We start from the raw sequence: 19,884 nt of genomic DNA on the forward strand, positions 1-19,884 counted from the left end.
ACACAAAATTTGCCAATTACATATGACAAAAACCACTTTCCCAAATCGCATTACTATTATAACTATAATCGTAGTTGTTTTCTCCACTGAAGATTGAGATTTCCAAGGAAAGTTGAAATGTTAGGAGTGATTATGAATAATATAATTAAACAATAATCGAAAATTAATTAATATATTAATTCAAATTAAAATCAAATTTATTGGTATTTATGTATTGTTAAATAAAATTTATGAACTGTAAAATAAAATTAATGTATTAAGCAGGCAACTAGTTTTCACAATAGCATCAAACCATAAAAGTTGCCAACTATTGTGCCAATCGGTCACACTTTTATCCACAGCTCTTAACAATAAACCATCAGTCTCTCTACACAATCAACCAAACAGCCACTACAGTGGAATTACTGCTTGTCCAAGCGAGAGAGACTGGGTTTGGCACGCTGTGAAGAAAATGGAACAAGCCAGGAGGGAGAAAGGAAGGTCTAGAGGGACGGAAAAATACACTTGCTTGGAATTTCCTTCAGTGATCTCAGAGTGTTCTTAGCTTCTCCCTTTTGCACTTGTTTAAATTTAGTTCTTTCCATCTCAAGATCGTTGTATCAGTCACAATTAATTATTGTCTAATACTTTTGTGTTTTTTGTTTGGTATTTTTGCTCATGGATTCCAAAGCATCATCGAATTCAAAAGGCAAGAACTTTTGAAGCTCGATCAAAGGAATTTTGCACAATGTTGTTACACTTTGTGATAATGAAGAAGATAAGGGTTCTGTATGTATCTTATTATCGCATGCTACTAAATGAGCTTCTGCTATCGCCGATGTATCAGAGAGCACCATCAGAAGAATTCGTAAAGAAGGCAACTGAAATGATCCCCCCAGTTTTCCTTCGCCTAAGAAGCGTACTGTAAAGAAAACGATAGAAAATGTGGCTTTTGATCTCGATGTAATAAGGAGAACTGTCCAGGAGTTTTATGTGATGGAGAAAAAGGTACCAACGGTTCCAAAATTATTGATAAAGTTAAAGGAAAAAATAAATTTTCCAAGAGAGAAAGAAACCCTACAAAAGATACTTCATGAAATCTGATTCCGTTGGAAAAATTGTAAAAATAAAAGAAAAGTCATCATGGAACGAAATGATATAGCACTTTCGCGAACGAGATATTTGAGAAATATTCACAGATTCAGAAAAGAGAAAAGGTTTCTTATTTTCATAGATGAAACTTGGATCGATAGTAATTTTACGGTTGGAAAATGTTGGCAGTTGGAGGAAGTATTCGGAGCTGTGGAGACGGGAGCAGCATCAAGGCGAATCATCGTTTTATGCCCAGGTGGGGAAATTGGATTTATTCCAAACACAAACTTAATTTATAAAGCTAATTGTAGCACAGGAGATTACCACGGGCAAATGAATTCGAATATATTTGAGAAATGGGCAACAGAAAAATTGATTCCGAATTTACCAAAGGATTCCGTTGTTGTAATAGACAATGCTCCCTACCATTCAGTGCAACTGAACAAGCCCCCAAATTCATCTCATAATAAGCAGAGTATAATGGATTGGCTTACTTCAAACAATATTGTGTACTCACCAAATATGTGAAAGATCGAACTGTTGAACATTGTTAAAGAACATTTGCCACCGAAAAAACATATAAATTTGATGTCATGTTAGAAGAACATGGATTCACAGCATTGAGACTGCCACCATATCACTGTGGCATAAATGCTATAGAGTATGTTTGGGCAGATATCAAACATTTTATTCGTGCACAAACATAACAGCAGATATAAACATGGAAAAACTCTTAAAGCTTACTGAACACACTATAGAAAATGTTACAATTGAAAAATGGAAGAACTATTGTGCACACGTAGAAAGTTTGGAAAACGCTTACTGGGAAAAAGATGGACTTGAAGAAATGTGCGACTCTTTAGTTATTTCCTTGGACGATGATGACGATTCAAAATGTTTTTTAGACAATTCGACAGAGAACGAAGGTTAAATTTCCAACTGAAATATTTTTATTATTGTTTTTGCATAATTGCTTAATGAAACCCAAAGTAAGAAATTCTTAAATTTTGTACTATTTTAAAGACTTCAATGCAAATAATTAATTTTTAATGCAAATAATTAGTGTAATTAATTTTTCAGACATGTTTACAGCAATTATTTTAGCTTACAATCGTTAAAATAAATTCTAAAAGTTTATTATAGATGTGTTTTTTATTCTGTGTGTGTGTATGTTATTCTCGTGATAATTTTAAACTGATTTTTGTTCAGTAATTTTCCATTTTATGCATCTCCCCTTTATACGTTGTTTGTTTTGATTTATTTTTGTCGGCATTTAAGCAAGAGACTCTTTGTATTGCACAACGGAACTCATCTGCAGCTACCCATCTTCCCCATTTTCACTCCGAGAAACAAATCAGAGCGATCAGTAAATCACGCGACCAGTCTCTTTCGGCTGGCAAAGCAGTATTTAAAACACTTTATTCTCATGCTTTGCAAAATGGCTTTCATTAATTTTTACTATTTTGTAGGTTATTCACTGTTACCGGAAACTCTGTTTAGAAAGGCAGAACACAAACTTCCAACAGGTGATTTTTCCAATCTAATACTGTTTCATCAGCCATATGCAATTGCTCATTTGCCCCTTTTAACACATGTTAATCCTTTCAACCAACTGTAAATAAAGTGACTAAAGTCAAAAGTCTTTAATCCAGACGTCCAGTCCATAATGCGGAATGATCTATAATCCGGACCTCAAAGCTACAAACTTTCTGCGCTTGCGTCAACGCATAATGCGTTAACGCATGCGCATAATACGTTTACGTATGCACGTTTAATGTATAACACACGGTATAAGCTAAGCTAAAATTATCTAATTATCTATTTGAGTTAATGTTGCAGATTGCGTTGTTCCTTAATCTTCTAATTGGATCCGGCTTGTTATTTTTTGCAGATTGTTAGAGCAATTTTATAAAAGTAAGCTTGAACTTTCGATTATGTCAAAAAGAATTTCCGATTCTGGAGCTACCAAAGGATCTACAAAGTGAAAGCATGTTTCAATGTCCATCAAACAAAAAGTGGAATTGCTGCAAAAAATGGATAAACACATATCCTTTGATTCTCTAACCATTCTGAAATATGTTTATCAATTTCACGCTGCTATGCAGGGGAGGGGGGGTTGACGCGGCTCACAACGAACTGGAAGTTGATCTGTCAGCACTATCCTTATCTTCAGGGCAGATGTTTTTATTTTATTTGGCTTACAATTCCTTACTAAATGTAGTATTTCATCTCGATGTACTCCATCTTTGATATGATTTAAATCAAATTCCTCGTCATTGTAAATATCACGAATACACATCAAATAGTTTTCTGGTTCCAATTTTCTAATTTCCACTATGCGTAATGTATGCTTTACCCATGCACACGTTGAAAGAAATGTTGAATAAAGTAAACAAATAAATATTAAGCTCCTTTTTTTTTTTTTTTTTTTTTTTTTTTTTTGTAAATTTTGTTACCCTTTAGATCATAATTGCTCTTTATTTCATAAATTATGGTTTCATATTTTTAATTTTATAATTTCTGCATGCCACTTTACCAGATTTAAACTGACGATCTATAATCCGGAATCGGCAAAGTCCCGAAGAGTCCGGATTAAAGACTTTTGACTGTATTTGTCTGTTTTATTTAAAGTTGAGTATAGTCACAAATGTGATTCTACTGCCCTTGAACTCATTTTCATCAAAATGCAGGAAAAACTATAGCGATAACAATTAATTTATATCTTTGATGACAAAAGGTGGATAATTGAGAATAAATAGGGATTATACCAGACAAAAGCAGAGATGTTATAATTGTGTTGCAAAGTCATGATTATCTCCAACCGGCGCTAAATCATGATTGGTGACAGTTTCACAGTCGATGAAATAATATGTAAGTAACAATTTTTTACTAGCACATTATTTCTTCAGTAAATCACAATCTTAATTCAATAATAAACATTATTTCAAAGTGTTGCAATTTAAGATTGTTAAATACAAAAAGCATAGCCAAAATTTTCAATATGATAATTTTTTTAACAACAGATATTTTTTAAATTACTAAAATTTAGAGTGGCACACATTTAAAAAAAATCCTTTAAATACAATTAATGAGAATTTATTAATAGTATTATTAATTAAAAAGTCTGATGTGTAACACCCCATGACTTCCTTGTAAGGAATATTAAATTATACGCATTTTTCCTACATTTTGTTTAAACTTATTTCCTTGAAATTCATTAGAGATATATTTCTCAGAATTTTCGGTCCACAAAACTGAAAGTTTACTTTTGGTTTCACTCGGCAAAAAGGCACTGAAGGCGTAGAAACTGACTTAATTTGCTGTGGATGCTATGCTGTGTCAATATATGGGATAACTAAATAACTTAAATGATAATTCCAGAATGGATTAAGCATGATTTCATTCACAATAATAAAAGATGATATTTTCATTGATGTGAAGCTTAGTTTCTGTAGACTGGCAACAAATATACTATTCTGCTAAGTTTCAAATGTAAATAAATATATAAAAACAATTAGGCTTAGCTACACTTAAACAACTTTTAAATTGCAGATAATTCTACAACTATTGCATGGAAGTTAATTAAAGGCACAAAATCCGTAACCAGAAGATAAGAACAACATAACTCAAGCTTTTTTAAAGCAAAAAAAAAAATGCATAATTTACCAACATAAAAGAACAAAAAAAACTGAGCTGAGTGAGCTGAGTAGCAGAGTGAGTATACATATATATATATATATAATTTATATATTTTTGGTGTGGCAATTGCCACCAAAAAGGGAGATGTACAAGTACATGCTATAGCAGTCCTATATACAAAATTGAAATGTTCTGAGGCTACTCGTTTTCAAGTTATGTCAGACACATACGTACGTACAAACACCATGAAAAAATCTCTTCTGAAGCCATTTTAAATTAGTTTTATAATTTGTTTTGAGAAAAAGAGTCCTTTATTCGGTCCTTACATACAGATGTCGTCCAAAAACATCATTAAATTGCCTTCAATAGTGGTCAAAATAGATATTTTCATTAAAATATAGTACCTGAAAGTTTTTGTGATTATAATATGTCCTTTACTTTGTACAAGGAAATAAAAATGGTACATAATTTAAAAGCAATTACATTAACAAATGTTTTAAATGCAACAAAAATAGGTCATTCCATTTGTTTAATTTCGAAAATCATAAAAATGTTCAACAGATGAATTTCACATTTCAATTGCATAACACATATATCAACTGTATAGTTTTACCTTTTAGCAATAAAAATTTACAATTCAAAAATATTCTGAAAATTGCCACTATAGAAATACTGAAATTTAAAGATAATAATATTAGGATATCACCATAAAAAAAGGTTAAATAATAGTTGCAATCTGAATTTCATTTATTATAAGGAATACAGATTTGATTTTCTTCCTAGGAAATATTATTAGTAATACAATTTATTCTGAATTATTCATTAAAACATATATAAAATACATGAGTGAAACTATCCCATTTTTAAAAAAAGGATAAGTCAATGGCTTAGTTTACAAAGAAAATAATAGATAATTTTGACAATTTACCATAACCATTAACTAAAAAAATGAACACTCACGATCATATCATCAGAGATCCAACACTGATTAATTCAACAACATCGGTTTGAACACTAATGCATTTACACAAATACAATTTTGAATTAACAATAAAAATTGCATTAATATATTACTTACTTTAATTTATCACTCCTGTGTTTATGTTTGTCATGTTTTTCTTCATGACACAGGTCATACTCACTTCCACTTTCATAAGATTTCCTCTTCTTTGAGGACTTTTTTACCTAATAAATAAATTGATTCAGCACTATTTATAAAGTTTATATACTTTTCATATATATTCAGCACTGATAGTTGAATAAAAATGTTTATATTGGCAGATTCATGAATCATAGTTATAAATAATTAGCAATTACAAAAGTTCCTTCTAATTCTTGCATTATAGAAATGTACCTTTACTTGTAACTGAAAGTTAAAGTTGTTAATTTCACTTACTTTCTGATATGAAATGCTACATAAATATGATTAGATATTTGGTATTTGTCAGTTACCAGGATATCACTTAACACTTTACCGACCGATCGCTTATTAATCAGCTTTTTATTGCCAATGCCTACTGGCCGACAACCTATTAATCGGCTTTTTATAGCAAACACCTACTGACCAACAACTCATTAATCGGCTTTCTTTCATCAATGCCCACCGATTGATAGCCTATTAATAATTTTTTTTGCCAACGCCTACCGACTGATAACGTATTAATCGCTTATTTCTCGGGGCTACCTAAAAATAGTCTATCAATCGGTAGTCATAGTGATAAACAATTGCTATTTGCTATATCATCTGCATTTTATTATTAGTATTGAGGTACATTGCTCACTTGCGTTCTGAGCATTGTTTCGTAACTCCACATTTTCACACCATTTAAAAAAATTTAACGCTTATGATGAATGAAAAAAATAGTGCTGAAGAGTTTTATTTAGAGGATTTATCAGATTCTCCTGACAGTTATTCAGGACAGGGAGAATTTGCGGCTGAGCGGCCGGTCGGATGTGCGTATGCTAGTGGTCGGTAAAGTGTTAACAAATGCTGGCATGGTATCCAACTACAGAAAGAAATAGAAACTTTCTTCATGAAAATTATATACAGTCAAAAGTCTTTAATCCAGACTCGTCGGAACTTCGGTGATTCCGGATTATCGGCTTTTCTGGATTATAGATCATCAGTTTGAATCTGGTAAGATGGCATGCAGAAATTATGAAATTAAAAATATGAAACCGTAATTTATGAAATAAAGAGCAATTATGATCTAAAAGGTATCAAAATTTACAAAAAAAAGCTTAATTTTTATTTGTTTACTTTATTAAACATTTCTTCCATCGTGCACATGCATAAAGCATACATTACGCATAGTCGAAATTAGAAAATTGCAACCAGAAAACTATTTGATGTGTATTCGTGATATTTATAATGACAAGGAATTTGATTTAAATCATATCAAAGATGTAGTACATCGAGATGAAATACTACATTTAGTAAGGAATTATAAGCCGAATAAAAAAAATCTGACCTGAAGATAAGGATAGTGCTGACAGATCAACTTCCAGTTCATTGTGCGCCGCGAGCAGAGCAGCAAAAAAATTGATAAACACATTTCGGACTGGTTAGAGAAACAAAGGCTATGCCTTTATCCATTTTTTGCAGCAATTCCACTTTTTGTTTGATGGACATCGAAACATTAGAAGATTAAGGAACAACGCAATATGCGACATTAACTGAAATAGATAATTAGATAATTTTAGCTTAGCTTATACTGTCCGTTATACATTAAAAGCGCATGTCTAAGCATATTATGCACATGAGACAGGTATTATGCACATGCGCAGAAAGTTGAAGTCCGGATTATAGATCATTCCAGATTATGGACGTCCGGATTAAAGACTTTTGACTGTATAGCTATTTCATGAAAAAAGTAACTATTTCAGAAAATGGAAAATAAATGTAAAAATTTACAAATAAAAGTACAAAATAGGTTTTGCCCATTAATTTCAGATTACACAGTATGTATAAAACTGTTAATTTCAATTAACACAAAAAATTGCATCTCCTCACACAATCAAACTAAATGAATCAAATTAAATAGAACTCCTCACCTAAATAATGATGACTAGTTCTGTTCACTTCTTTACTCTATATAGCCAAATTGTGTTCATTCCATAAAATTAATCAGCATTTAACAAAAAGCTAACATAAAACCTTAGAATGACAATTATTAGACTGATGCTCATTCCCACTCGTTCACAGTGGATCATTGCAAAGTTACACAGTTAGTGAAATAAACTGGTTCAAACACTTGCCACTTTGACACATCATTATTAACTGGCACCACATTAATGAAAAAGTATACTCCAGCATTTTTATATATACTCATTAAAAAATTAATAAACTCAATTTAAGTTTTTCCACCCTTGCAACTGCAACTAAAATTATTTTTATATACACGGTTTTTTACAACAATTCAAACTTTTAAACAACAATTCAAAACATGAGAACATTAACATTCTGGATTTTATAAGAGGGGGGATAGAAAAGAAAAAAACTGTCAGCTTGCACATCAATGCACGGCAATAACCTCTTACAGACAATCCTACACAACCACCTAAGAATGCAACCAGTATATCAGAAAACACAAATAAATACTACTGATAATGATTAATAGTCTCCAAGGCAACTACTTTCTAACACAACCAAGACCAAGATGACTACCAAGCATCTAATTTTAATATCAAAACTAAAATTTTTTTGCATTAATTTGCAACTGAACCCTTTGCAAATTATAAAATTTGTATAAAGATTAAATTCCAACAACAGCTAAATTACTTTATATCAAAAAAGTAATAAATTAGTTTTTATCATAATCCTCTCCCCATGTTCCACATAATTTCATTTGTATGGTACACTGCGCAAAAAAAGAGAGGGGGGCAGTTCTATATCTCCCATTCTACTGGGCCAATTGACGGAAATTCAAATTGTGCTTTCTGCAGTCGAAATGTACACCAAGATCTGACCTGAAACCTAGTGATTGAACCATTCTACAGCCGCTTTTTGACAAAAAGAATTTTATATTTCCACATCTGCATTGAAGCAATTCATTAAAGCCTTGCCAACTAAAGAAGGACTGTTTCAAGTCTCTTACTTTGGTATTTCCTAAACTGTCATTTGAAAAGATAAAACTGTGTTTAATGGTCCACATATTCAGAAACTCTTTAAAGATGAAAATTTTATTGGAACTATGACAGAACTTCAAAAGAGTGCTTGAATGGCATTAAAAAATACTGTCAAAGACTTTTTTGGAAATACATAAGCACAGAATTACAGCAAAATTATCCAGCAACTTTTGGACAGCTTCAAAATGCTTGATCACTACATAAGCAACAGATTGCATTTTTTAGATAGCCATGAAAACTTCCCGAAAAATCTTGGTGCAGTCAGTGATAAGAAGGGTGAGCAATTCTGTCAAGATTTTGTAAAAGTTCATGAAGGCATGGTACTAAGGTAGATGGCCTGCGTGATATTTTCATGGCCTGAATAGCAATTTAAAATTTAACTTTCTCAAGTTAAGAACTAAATTACTTGTTTAGAAGATTCTCATGAAAGCTGTCCTGTAGATCTTATGAGATCTATTCTAAGTCTTATAAGATCTCATCTGTTCTACTTATTAGAAGCTTGGGCACTGACTTTATATGATAAGGTGATGGTGGAGGTAATGGATTTCTAGTGCAAAGCTCTAAAGGCCATATGTGCCAAACACAGGTTATATGATAAGGAAGCTTTGGGGATTTTTGAAAGAAAGACATCACATTGTATACTTGGTCGGGTCCATGTGAATGGATCGTGGAGACAAAGATCTAATTTACAGTAATATAAGATCTATATTACTGTAAATTAGATTACTAATAATATTAGATATACTAACTAGACTTCCAGAATACATAGCCGTTACTAAGATTAACATGCGTTTTCACTAGCAAAATCATGCTCTAAAGAACCTTTTCATTCTAACAGTTTAAATACTTCATTTGCATCCTGGCAGCGAAATGCGAAGGGAAATATGAGAATTCAGGAAAGGTTCATAAATTAAAATAACTATTAGTAAAACTAAATAGGATCCTGCAATTTTACTGGATAATTTATTTCCCTGGTTCCAACCTGGCAAATCATTGTTTGTTATTAGACAATAACATTATAGACAACCTGATGTAGTAAAATTCCTCAAACTACAGAGACTTAAATAAGATGGTCATCTGGCCAGAATGATTAGGCAAAGCCCATGAGAATCAGACCTTGGAAACACCAGTGAGATGGAAAGATTGTGTTGAAAATGACCTAATTGTAAGTCGAAAACTGGAAAACAGTTGCCAAAAGCGAAGATGCTTGGAGAAGACTTCTGGAGAAGGTCAGGGCCCACACTGTGCTGCTGAGCTAATGAAGAAGAAGAGAAGAACCATACTACAGATTTTACAGTCTTTTAGTTGACTGATGATAGCGCACTGTCATTGTAATGGGAAAACTTATGTTAAATCATCTTTGTTTATAACCATGTTTCCACATTTCTTCACTAATTCCATTACATTAAAAATTTTACATTTTTCTTTTTTTCAATATCTGAAAATCTTCAAATTATCATAAATCTTAGCTAGTATCTGCTATACACTACTGCTGACATATAAGATTGGCGACTGAAGACAAGTTGTTGCATTCTATTGCACGCTGACAAAGTCAAGTCTAAATTTAGTTATTTATTACACTTATGCCTATTTCCTGCACACACTGAAAATTCATCTGAGTCCCAAATAAAATTAATTCTCACATATACTTAAGCCTTATCTTAGGCTGGTGCTACACATTTTGAGGGACCGGTGCAGTATCTGAGGGTCTGGGAAATTCTGCTATCAAGCACCTCCCTAAATTCTAAAAATTTTGCACCCCAGTACCTTCCCTCATCAGATTTTGCCACCTTTGAATTTTGTTGCTCGGTGCTTTTCTAAATTCTAAAAATTTTGCCTTCCCTAAATTCTATTGTCCAGTGCAGCTGCACCTGCTCTGGATCCGAGCCTGGGTTTATTTAAATAACAAATCAGTTATTTTCAATTCAAACAGCACTTAATGTCATCTTTTGGCCTATTAGTATCATTTATGATTTTTTGCATATTTTGTCAACACACTTAACACTTTGCAGTGGAGTTAGCTGAAGTCTGTAATCACCCAAAGCATTAATGTTAACATAAAAGGTTACCCTGCACTTTGGTATTCAATTATTAATATTTTTTAAAAAATATTGTTTAGATATCTCTACGCGAGACAATCCTTAAGCTGTCATGTGTTGACAATCACATGGTGATGAAAGCAAAAAAATAACAAACAATGATTTGCCAGGTTGGCACCACGGAAATAAATTATCCAGTTAAATTGCAAGATCCTATTTAGTTTTACTAATAGTTATTTTAATTTATGAACCTTTCCTGAATTCTCATATTTCCTTTTGCATTTCCCTGTCAGGATGCAAATGAAGTATTTAAACTGTTAGAATGAAAAGGTTATTTAGAGCATGATTTTGCTAGTGAAAACGCATGTTAATCTTAGTAACGGCTATGCATTCTGGAGGTCTAGTTAGTATATCATCGGTGTAGGTTCCAAGTCAGCTTGTTAGAATTAATTGAATTGTGTAGTCTAGCAATACATCGTCACCTTTTAAATTTATTACTACATTACATTATCATTATAAGTTCTCACCGCAAGTGGTCGGTGCTGTTTTGTATGCACGTAAGTTAGTGCCTTCTGTTAAACATTTTGTGATAAATAAAAAGGTCTTTTATGCCTTTTCCCTGTTGTGTTCATCTTCCCACCTCTGCAGGAATTACCAAGGTTTTAAAACTTCAGTAGATCTAGTTACGATTTCATGACAGAAAAACATATTAGATCTCAGAAAATCAACAGTTTCAATGTAGAATGCTTCAGTTTGAGATGTATGGATTCGGTCCTTCATCCTCGCGAGTGTAGGTTGCTCATCAGGAGCGCTTCGACTGCGACGAGTTAAACGAACGACGATGTCAATCTCTTGATGGATGTTAGCGCCCCTGCGGAGTTGCCTTCTATTAGGAAAAGCTGTGTTGGATTATTGCACGTGGATATTTTGGATACAAACGATAATGACTACTGGATTAATCTTCACAACGATTTGGAAGTCAAGATTGCTGCGATCAAGACTACGATTACGGAGTGCCAGAAGTTACGACCAGTTACGGATGCGGATACGACTACGGAACCACTTCAGAAAGCTCTACAAATGCTCCAGACTGCAGATATAAAAGGTAAGTGTAATCTTCCTTGTAATTCAGGCATTGCCTCCCAAAATGTTCTTACTCTTAAGAGAAAAAATAGTGATGTTAAGGTGAAACGTAAAATTAATACTAATTATAAGAAAACTGATGATGAAGGTTTTAAATTACTAACTAAAACTGCTAAGCTTCAAAAATTAGAAAAAGTACCTCTGAATGTAGAATGTAATATATTTAATGTGTTAAATGTTGATAATACTGAAATGGCTAGTAATGATACCCCCAGTCAACAGGCAATGCAGCAGCAGCCGACAAATACCCAGTCTCAGACTGTCCCACCCATAATGGTAAACCCGAGCAAATTTAAACATGAGGAATTTCTCAAAAATTTGGCTTTAATGACTGAATCTAAATTTCTCGGAAAAGTTAATGGTGAGCTGCTAAAAATTCTACCACGAACAGCTGAGGATCACAGAATGCTTAGTGCTCTATTTCAAGAAAATAGATCGAACATTATGTGACTAACGCGAACTATGCTCGACCCATTAAAGTAGTTTTCAGAGGATTGTCTAACACTACGAAAACTGATGACATAGCAAATGAACTGGCAGCCAAAGGATTCGCCATAAGCAAGGTGACTCAACTGACGAGATGGAGAACACGTGCCCCCATGCCATTATTTCTGGTGCAAGTGATGAAAAATGAAAAGTCTGATTAAATTTTTCATATTACTGAATTGCTACTGTTTGCTGTGACTGTGGAAAAGTACGTATCCAAGAACCAGGTGCCACAGTGCTATAATTGCCAAAAGTGGCACCATTCTTCGGAGAACTGCTTCTTCGCACCTAGATGTGTGAAATGCTTATTAGAACACAAGACTATGGACTGTCCAACTAAGGGACGCATTGAAGAGCCAAAATGCAGCAATTGTCAAAAAAATCATGTCGCATCGTATCGTGGATGCGAAAAGTTCCCTAAAAATAAGGGTAACCAACAGAAAAAAGATAGCACTGTAAAAAATGGAATCTCATATGCAGCTATGACAAGGACTCAAATTCCTAATTTTAAAGATAAAGCTAATATGCAAATCCCCAGCTCGGCTACTGCTGCAGCAAACCAATCAATTAAGAATAATGTACAATTCAATGTTGCTGATATTAGTAATGCTCTGAAAAATTTAAATGTTTCTAATGTAAACAGTGTTAAGCAAATCCCTTCTGAAAATAATGACTCCAGTTCTCCGCAGGAAAAAAATCAATGCTCAGAATTTGTAAATTTTGTTAAGAATGTAGCAGAATTTAATATTTTTGGAATTCATAACATAAATATAATGAATAATGTATTTAAAACTTTCATGCCTAAGCTGAGAGAATTAACGGATCCTGCGGATACACTGTTCTTATTTTTTGATATAGTTAATGAAATTCATAATGTATCAGTGTAGTCAAAGTATGTCTTTAACTATAATTACGTGGAATGCAAATGGATTGCTCCCGAAAGCTTACGAGCTCAAGGAGTTTATACATGAATTTGCCCCCAATATTCTACTCCTACAAGAACACATGCTTGGCCCTCAAAATTATTTTAGAGCCTGCAATTATGTCACGCACAGATGGGACAGATCAACTGTAGGCAGATATGCGCCTAGAGGTAATGCAGGAGGTGGATTACTTATTTTGATTAAGTGCTCCATTTCTCATTATGTCACACCATTACCACAGCTTTTAGCAATTGAAGCCCTAGCGCTATTACACTCCCCCCAAACACATCACGACCAATCACTATTATCTCCACCTATTTTCCTATACACACACCTACAAATACTGTTAAAACAGATTTGCAAACACTACTAAATATTAACAATCGAGTCATTATAGGTGGAGATTTCAACGCACACCACCACGAGTGGAATTGCTGGGATATTAATCAACATGGATGCATTATTAGTCAATTTGCCCAAGAGGCCAATATTAACCTAGCATTTCCAGATAAACCAACACACTGTGGGATTGGTAGACCATCGGTCATTGACTTTTTCATCCTAAAAAATATTAACTCACTGAGTTATATTGAAAGTTTGACTGAAATGTCATCTGACCACAATCCTGTGATAATGGAAACTAATACCAATGCCTACAGTACACCACACAAAAGAGCCCTTATTACAAACTGGGCAGGTTATGACAAAGCTCTAAACAACACCCAGTACCCAACACATACAGTACAAACGAGAGATGAGTTAGACGCCCTCACTGAAGAATTCACAGAAGAGCTGCATGATGCACTCGTTAAAAACAGCAAAACTGCAAGAGCAGACAAGAGATATAAAAACAGCAGAACTGCAAGAGCAGACAAGAGATATAAAAACAGTGACATCAGAGAACTGATTAGAAGAAGGAACCACACACGTAAGCAATGGCAAAAATTCAGATGTCCTTCTGATAAAATTTTATTAAACCAGCTAAATCAGCAAATCAGGACTCTAATAAAAAAACATGCACAACTTGACTGGGCCACACAATTAGAATCGCTTTCAGCGGATGATAATTCGATCTGGAATGCACTTTCTAAATTTAAGAGACACAACACCAATATTCCGCCCATTAACAGCCCCAATGGGATCGCATACACTGATTTTGAGAAAGCTGAGTCTATTGCAGAAAACTATGCTTCTCAATTTCGTACATACAACATCTCTCACCCACAAACAGAACACTTAGTCTTCCCCTCAATACACAATTCCAATCAAGAACACACACAAACAACACACCCTTAATCATGCCTTCAGAAGTTAGTAGTTATATCGAGAAGACGAAAAATCGTAAAAGTCCAGGACTGGATACAATTAGCAACAAAATGATAAAAGAAATGGGACCCAAGATGCTCTGTAAGTTTACGAAAATCATCAACATCATGCTTAAAATTCAGCACTTCCCGACCAATTGCACTGTATGTATTGGATGAGGTGGTCGAACTATATTTTATTTAATGCCGAAATGAAATCAGAAATTGGGATTCTTGACATTTTGTTATTAAAAAAATATCAGATGCATAAGCATAAACCATACAAAAAAAATTTTTTTTAAAGGTTACTAATGATTTGGAGGTCTGGATTTTAGATAATTCTGGATATAGGACGCACAGATTTCAGACTTTGCGCTGTACACGGAACTCATGGATATTCACATAATCAGACATTACTGAAATTAGTAAAAATTCTGAGAAATCTTTTCAGATGAGATTTCTGAAATTTAATTTATTGTGAATTCATTCAACAAGTAGAAGATTATTCCAAAAAATATACAACATTGTAAGATTATTTAATTCCCAGTCCATATTTCCTACTGGACAGATAAAAATATATTTTTAATACTTCTTGTTTTATGCTTTAATAACATGGATGAGGTTTCCTTATCCTAAAGCAAATTATTTCAGGTTTGACATAAGCTGAATACAGTTTTTGCTAAATAACATGCAGATGGAAAATAAGGGCATTTTCCTGTTTAGCTTATGCACCATGAGATATTGAATATATCAGTCGTTTCCATTTAAAAGCAAAATATGACTAGAAATATGAACAGCTAATCTAGCAATGCATTGTTCATTAAGTTCAGTAAGCTAAAATGATCCATTAATATTTATGAAAAAAATTGGCATGCATTTCAAATCACTAATCATCTTCTGCAGTATAACAAACTCTTACTTAAACATTCAATATTAATTATTCCAAATCCCAATTATTGAATAAATTTACCAGTTTTCAGAATAAATTTTACAGTATATTATTAAATGGTTAAAACAAAATTTTGCAATTATTTCATACCATTGTGAAATAAATGTCCTTCAGGTATTAACTTCAGTCAGCTTCTATTAAAGGGAGAAGAAAAATAAATTAGAATTTACATAATATATATATATAACCAAAAAAAAAAAAAATAAATAAAATAAAATATTTGGCTATTTTTAGCTAAAGTGAAGTATTAAGTGCACTCTAATCTAGCAATTCCATTGTTAGATAATGATTTTAATATCATAACATTACTTTATTCATTGTTAGCTTATGATGATCATATCCAGTTCACAATGCTAAGTCTGATTATTTTTTACGCAAAAACAGATTGCTGTGGGAAGAATAACAATAATGCATCATCACATAATATAGAATAATCACATAAAATACTATTCAATACTTATTTAATAATTAAAATTTGTATTTTAAATTGCTAAAGTATGTTTTTCTTTCTTTACATGTATGCTGATATTTTTTGCCTGATCAATTTTAATAGTTTGGAGACATTAAAAAAAAAAAAAAAAAAAAAAAAAAAAGGGGGGGGGGTCACCCAGAATTGCCAACATGCACCCAATACGTAATTTTTACCTATATATAGAGAAAGGGGAAAATGTTAAGATACAAGAACACAAAAATAATCGGAGACCTCATAATTAACATTCTAGGTTTGGTGATCTCCCCCTAAATTCCTCTGTTCTCCCAAATTCGAGTATCTTCTATCAGATGTTAACAACTTCAAATTAACCAATCACAGATTAGCTCTACTTATACTTCAGACTTAGTATAAATATCGTGGACGAGTTAATTACGATATTCTTCCCTTCCTTAACTGCTGCTCTGTCAACACCGCATCGCTTTACCTTTGCTTAAATGCCTATGTCATTTCTTTTAAAAGCCAATGTACATAGAAATTTATCCTATTTCATTATGATTCAGTCACAGAAATGTATCAGATTTCATTATGATTGGATAAATATCTACAGAGATAATTTTGTTCATCTTCCCAGCCTGCCACTCTGCCATCACGACTACGCTTCAAAATCATTCCATATATATTTGAAAGTACGTGGAATTAAATCCACAGCCCCGTAGTCAAGTTGTTTTTTCCACCTTTTCTACACGTACAGTTATAGAATGTTCTGGAAATATTTAAAGCAAACTGGATTGGCTGACGTCATTTCTTGGAAGCTACGCCTTTCCAGAGGCTTTCCAGAGGACTCGCAAAAGGAATATTGGGGCTTTTTCTTTAATGTCACGATGCAGTAAACTTCATACAAAAAATTATTAGTAATTCTTTTTATTTACTCCAGATATCTGATTTTGTAACTGCTATTTCTCCTGAATAATAATAAATGGATCCTGTTTTTTTTTAAACTTATCGTCTCATAATTTAAGCTACAACTAAAGTTGGTACATCATCCAGGTATAATGATTTAATAATTAAATCAAAATATTGGTGATTTAATAATCTGACAGGAGGAAAATGCATAGAAATTGAGAACAAATGAATATAAAAACATAATAAAAATGAAATAAAATAAATAAGTGAAAACTTTTGTTGACTTTTTCAAGGAATAGAAAACTTTTCAACTGAACCATGTTTCTGAATTACTTGTAGAGGATTATAAATCAAAAGATGTGACAAAATGAATTAAATTATTAATTAAAATAAATAAAGACTGTTAATTTTTTATAAAACAGATAAAGAATGGAATTTTAAAAATTGGTCAAATTAAGATCTGTGGTTCAAGAATAGTGTATAAATCTTAAACAGTACAAAATAATAAAGCATAATAAGCATCAACTGTCTCCACATCAATTTGGAAAAATATGGATGGAGGCATCAACAACCACTCTATTGTTTGTGCATGACACCCATTTTCGAGTTCTACAAATTCCACTTGTTCAAAGTCAGCATCTTACAATTTATCTGATTATATGCTTTCAATTGGTACAAATATTGTTTTACAGAAGTAAAATTTTCCTTCATGATATTCAATAAAAGTTTCACCAATTAATTTGGAACAGCAACCAAATAAACATTCATTTCTCTGAAAACTCATTTTGGTCGAAGAACATGCCCAATAGTTTTCTTTCTTCACTTGAAATGGCTTTCGTCTATTTCAATAATTTTATCACCTCTACAGATTTTCAAGATAAGCCAAGCAATTCAGCCTGTGGCACACATCTCATGCACGAAACTATTCCAGTCTGCAGTTGTATTGGTTCATCTTCAGTTGGAGTTCACAAAATTCAATAGACTGCATCGCCTAACACCAAAAATAGATGGACCCAACATCTACAAGGTAAAGGATTTTCAATTCTTTGAACCAATTTTTTGTTCTTAATCCTTTCTTCTCATTGTAGAATTGTTTCCTGCTGTGCCATTTTGCTGCATTTTTGATAAAATACAATTTCATTTCATGGTTCATAATTTTCTATCATGAATGATGCCTTTTCTTTAAAAAATAACTATTCCAAGCGATTAACAAATTGTTAATTCAAAGCATTATCTAAATAAATAAATAAGTAAAAAATTAAGTCAGTATTTCAATGCAAACTTTAAAATCTAGAACTATCTAAAGTGGCAATTAACAAACTGTTAGATCTATAGTTTTATCAAAAAATGGGGGGGGGACTAGTATTTCATCACTGACGTAAAAATCTAGAACTGTCTAAATCTGCATGCAGTCTAAATGCAGACACATTTAGAGAAATCTAAATTTATACACACTATGAATTTAGTAAATGGGTTTCTTTGCTAGATCTGGCTTTGCCTTCATATTTTCACTGCAGTTTCATATGGTCCCAAAAATAAAACTGAATATACTCAAGCAATGTAATTTATTATATTATTTACTGTATTGTTTCGCATCTGCCTATTTTAAATGAAATGTGAACTGCACACTAATCAATGTACTGTATACCACATTGTAACCTCATGTAATGTAATGTATCGTATTCTGTACTGTTTTATCATCTGCATAATTTAAATGCAATGTAAGTGCAGTGTTATGTGATGTAACTTCGCCTTTTAGGCAGCGCATTTTTATTGTAAGGAACATACATCAGCAAATTGTACACAGCATCACCATGCAAGATGTCTATGGTACTTAAGAGACAATCGTTACCTCAGTCTAAGTTACAAATGTCCGGTCCGACAGGATTTCTCAAAATTTCCTCTGAGCTGGTATTACTTCGCTTGGTTTGTCGTTAGGATGGAAGCCTTCTCAGAGGGTTTACCCTTTACCCTATTGAGCCCGTTTGGAGCATTATGGGCAGGGCCCTCCAACCAATACAGGATGTTTACGATCTAACACATCAGTTGGACAGAATTTGGCTCGATATCTCTCAGGAGGACATCTGCAACCTCTATCAACTGATGCCAAGTCAAATAACTGCTTGCATAAGGGCCAGAGGTGGACAAACGGGTTACTGACTTTTTCACTTTGTGAAGCTCTATCACTTCAATAAACCATCCAATTTTTCTCAAGCTGTAATCATTTTTTTCTGTACACGTGCATCACTTCTACCAATTTTCGTCCCATTCGGATAACTCCTTGGTGCGCTGTGTTTTTTGTCTAAGAGTGTATAAGTAACCATTTCCCGAAAAATAATATTTGCAAAAATGATCTTTTTGATAAGGTGTCATTGGTAAAAAGATATATTACTGAAGAAAAAATTAAACGTTGGTTGTCTGCAAATGTGGAAACAGACAAAAAATGGACGGAGTTATTCCTCTATTTTATCATAATTTTTTAAATAAAATTTTAAATTAAAAAGCATAATATTCAAATTATAGTTTTTTACAAATAGTTTTATAGTTACCAATAGTTAATAATAAATATATTTTTGTATATTTATAGACAAGTATATGAATGTATATAATAAAATATATCCTTTTTTGAATTATTGGTCTGCTTTTATAACTAAATTACAGTTCTTATTTCATTGCATTTGTCCCGCTTTGTCTTGATGAAAATGTGGTCACTTTAGTTTAAATGTCTCTTTGACAAAAAAAACTACTGTCAAATTGCATTCGTGGAAGAACTCAAAACACGAATGAAAGTTTTAATAATTGCATCTAGACATGCATACCAAAAATTGTCTGAGTGTCATTACATTAAAAGTAGGCTTATTAGATG

General features: G+C 32.7%; 1 protein-coding gene across 2 annotated transcripts in view; it reads right to left on the reverse strand.

The window, feature by feature from the left end:
* ncm (pre-mRNA-splicing factor nucampholin) overlaps nt 1–19,884 on the reverse strand; it is a 134,337-nt gene that overhangs the window by 113,537 nt on the left and 916 nt on the right. The window contains exons 2-3 of one of the 2 annotated variants that reach the window (XM_085810576.1): nt 15,773–15,816; nt 5,789–5,895 (exon numbers count right to left, since the gene is read on the reverse strand). In XM_085810576.1, the coding sequence (XP_085666702.1) occupies nt 5,789–5,895; nt 15,773–15,775 (110 nt within the window). In that variant the 5' untranslated portion in view covers nt 15,776–15,816. Of the gene's footprint in view, nt 1–5,788; nt 5,896–15,772; nt 15,817–19,884 lie in introns of those variants that run through there. The other variant, XM_085810577.1, reaches the window with a different exon arrangement.

The sequence above is a fragment of the Stegodyphus dumicola genome, chromosome 2 (genome assembly GCF_044657685.1).
Source record: "Stegodyphus dumicola isolate Sdum_Otavi_A_Nest chromosome 2, ASM4465768v1".
Taxonomy (NCBI): Eukaryota; Metazoa; Arthropoda; class Arachnida; order Araneae; family Eresidae; genus Stegodyphus; species Stegodyphus dumicola.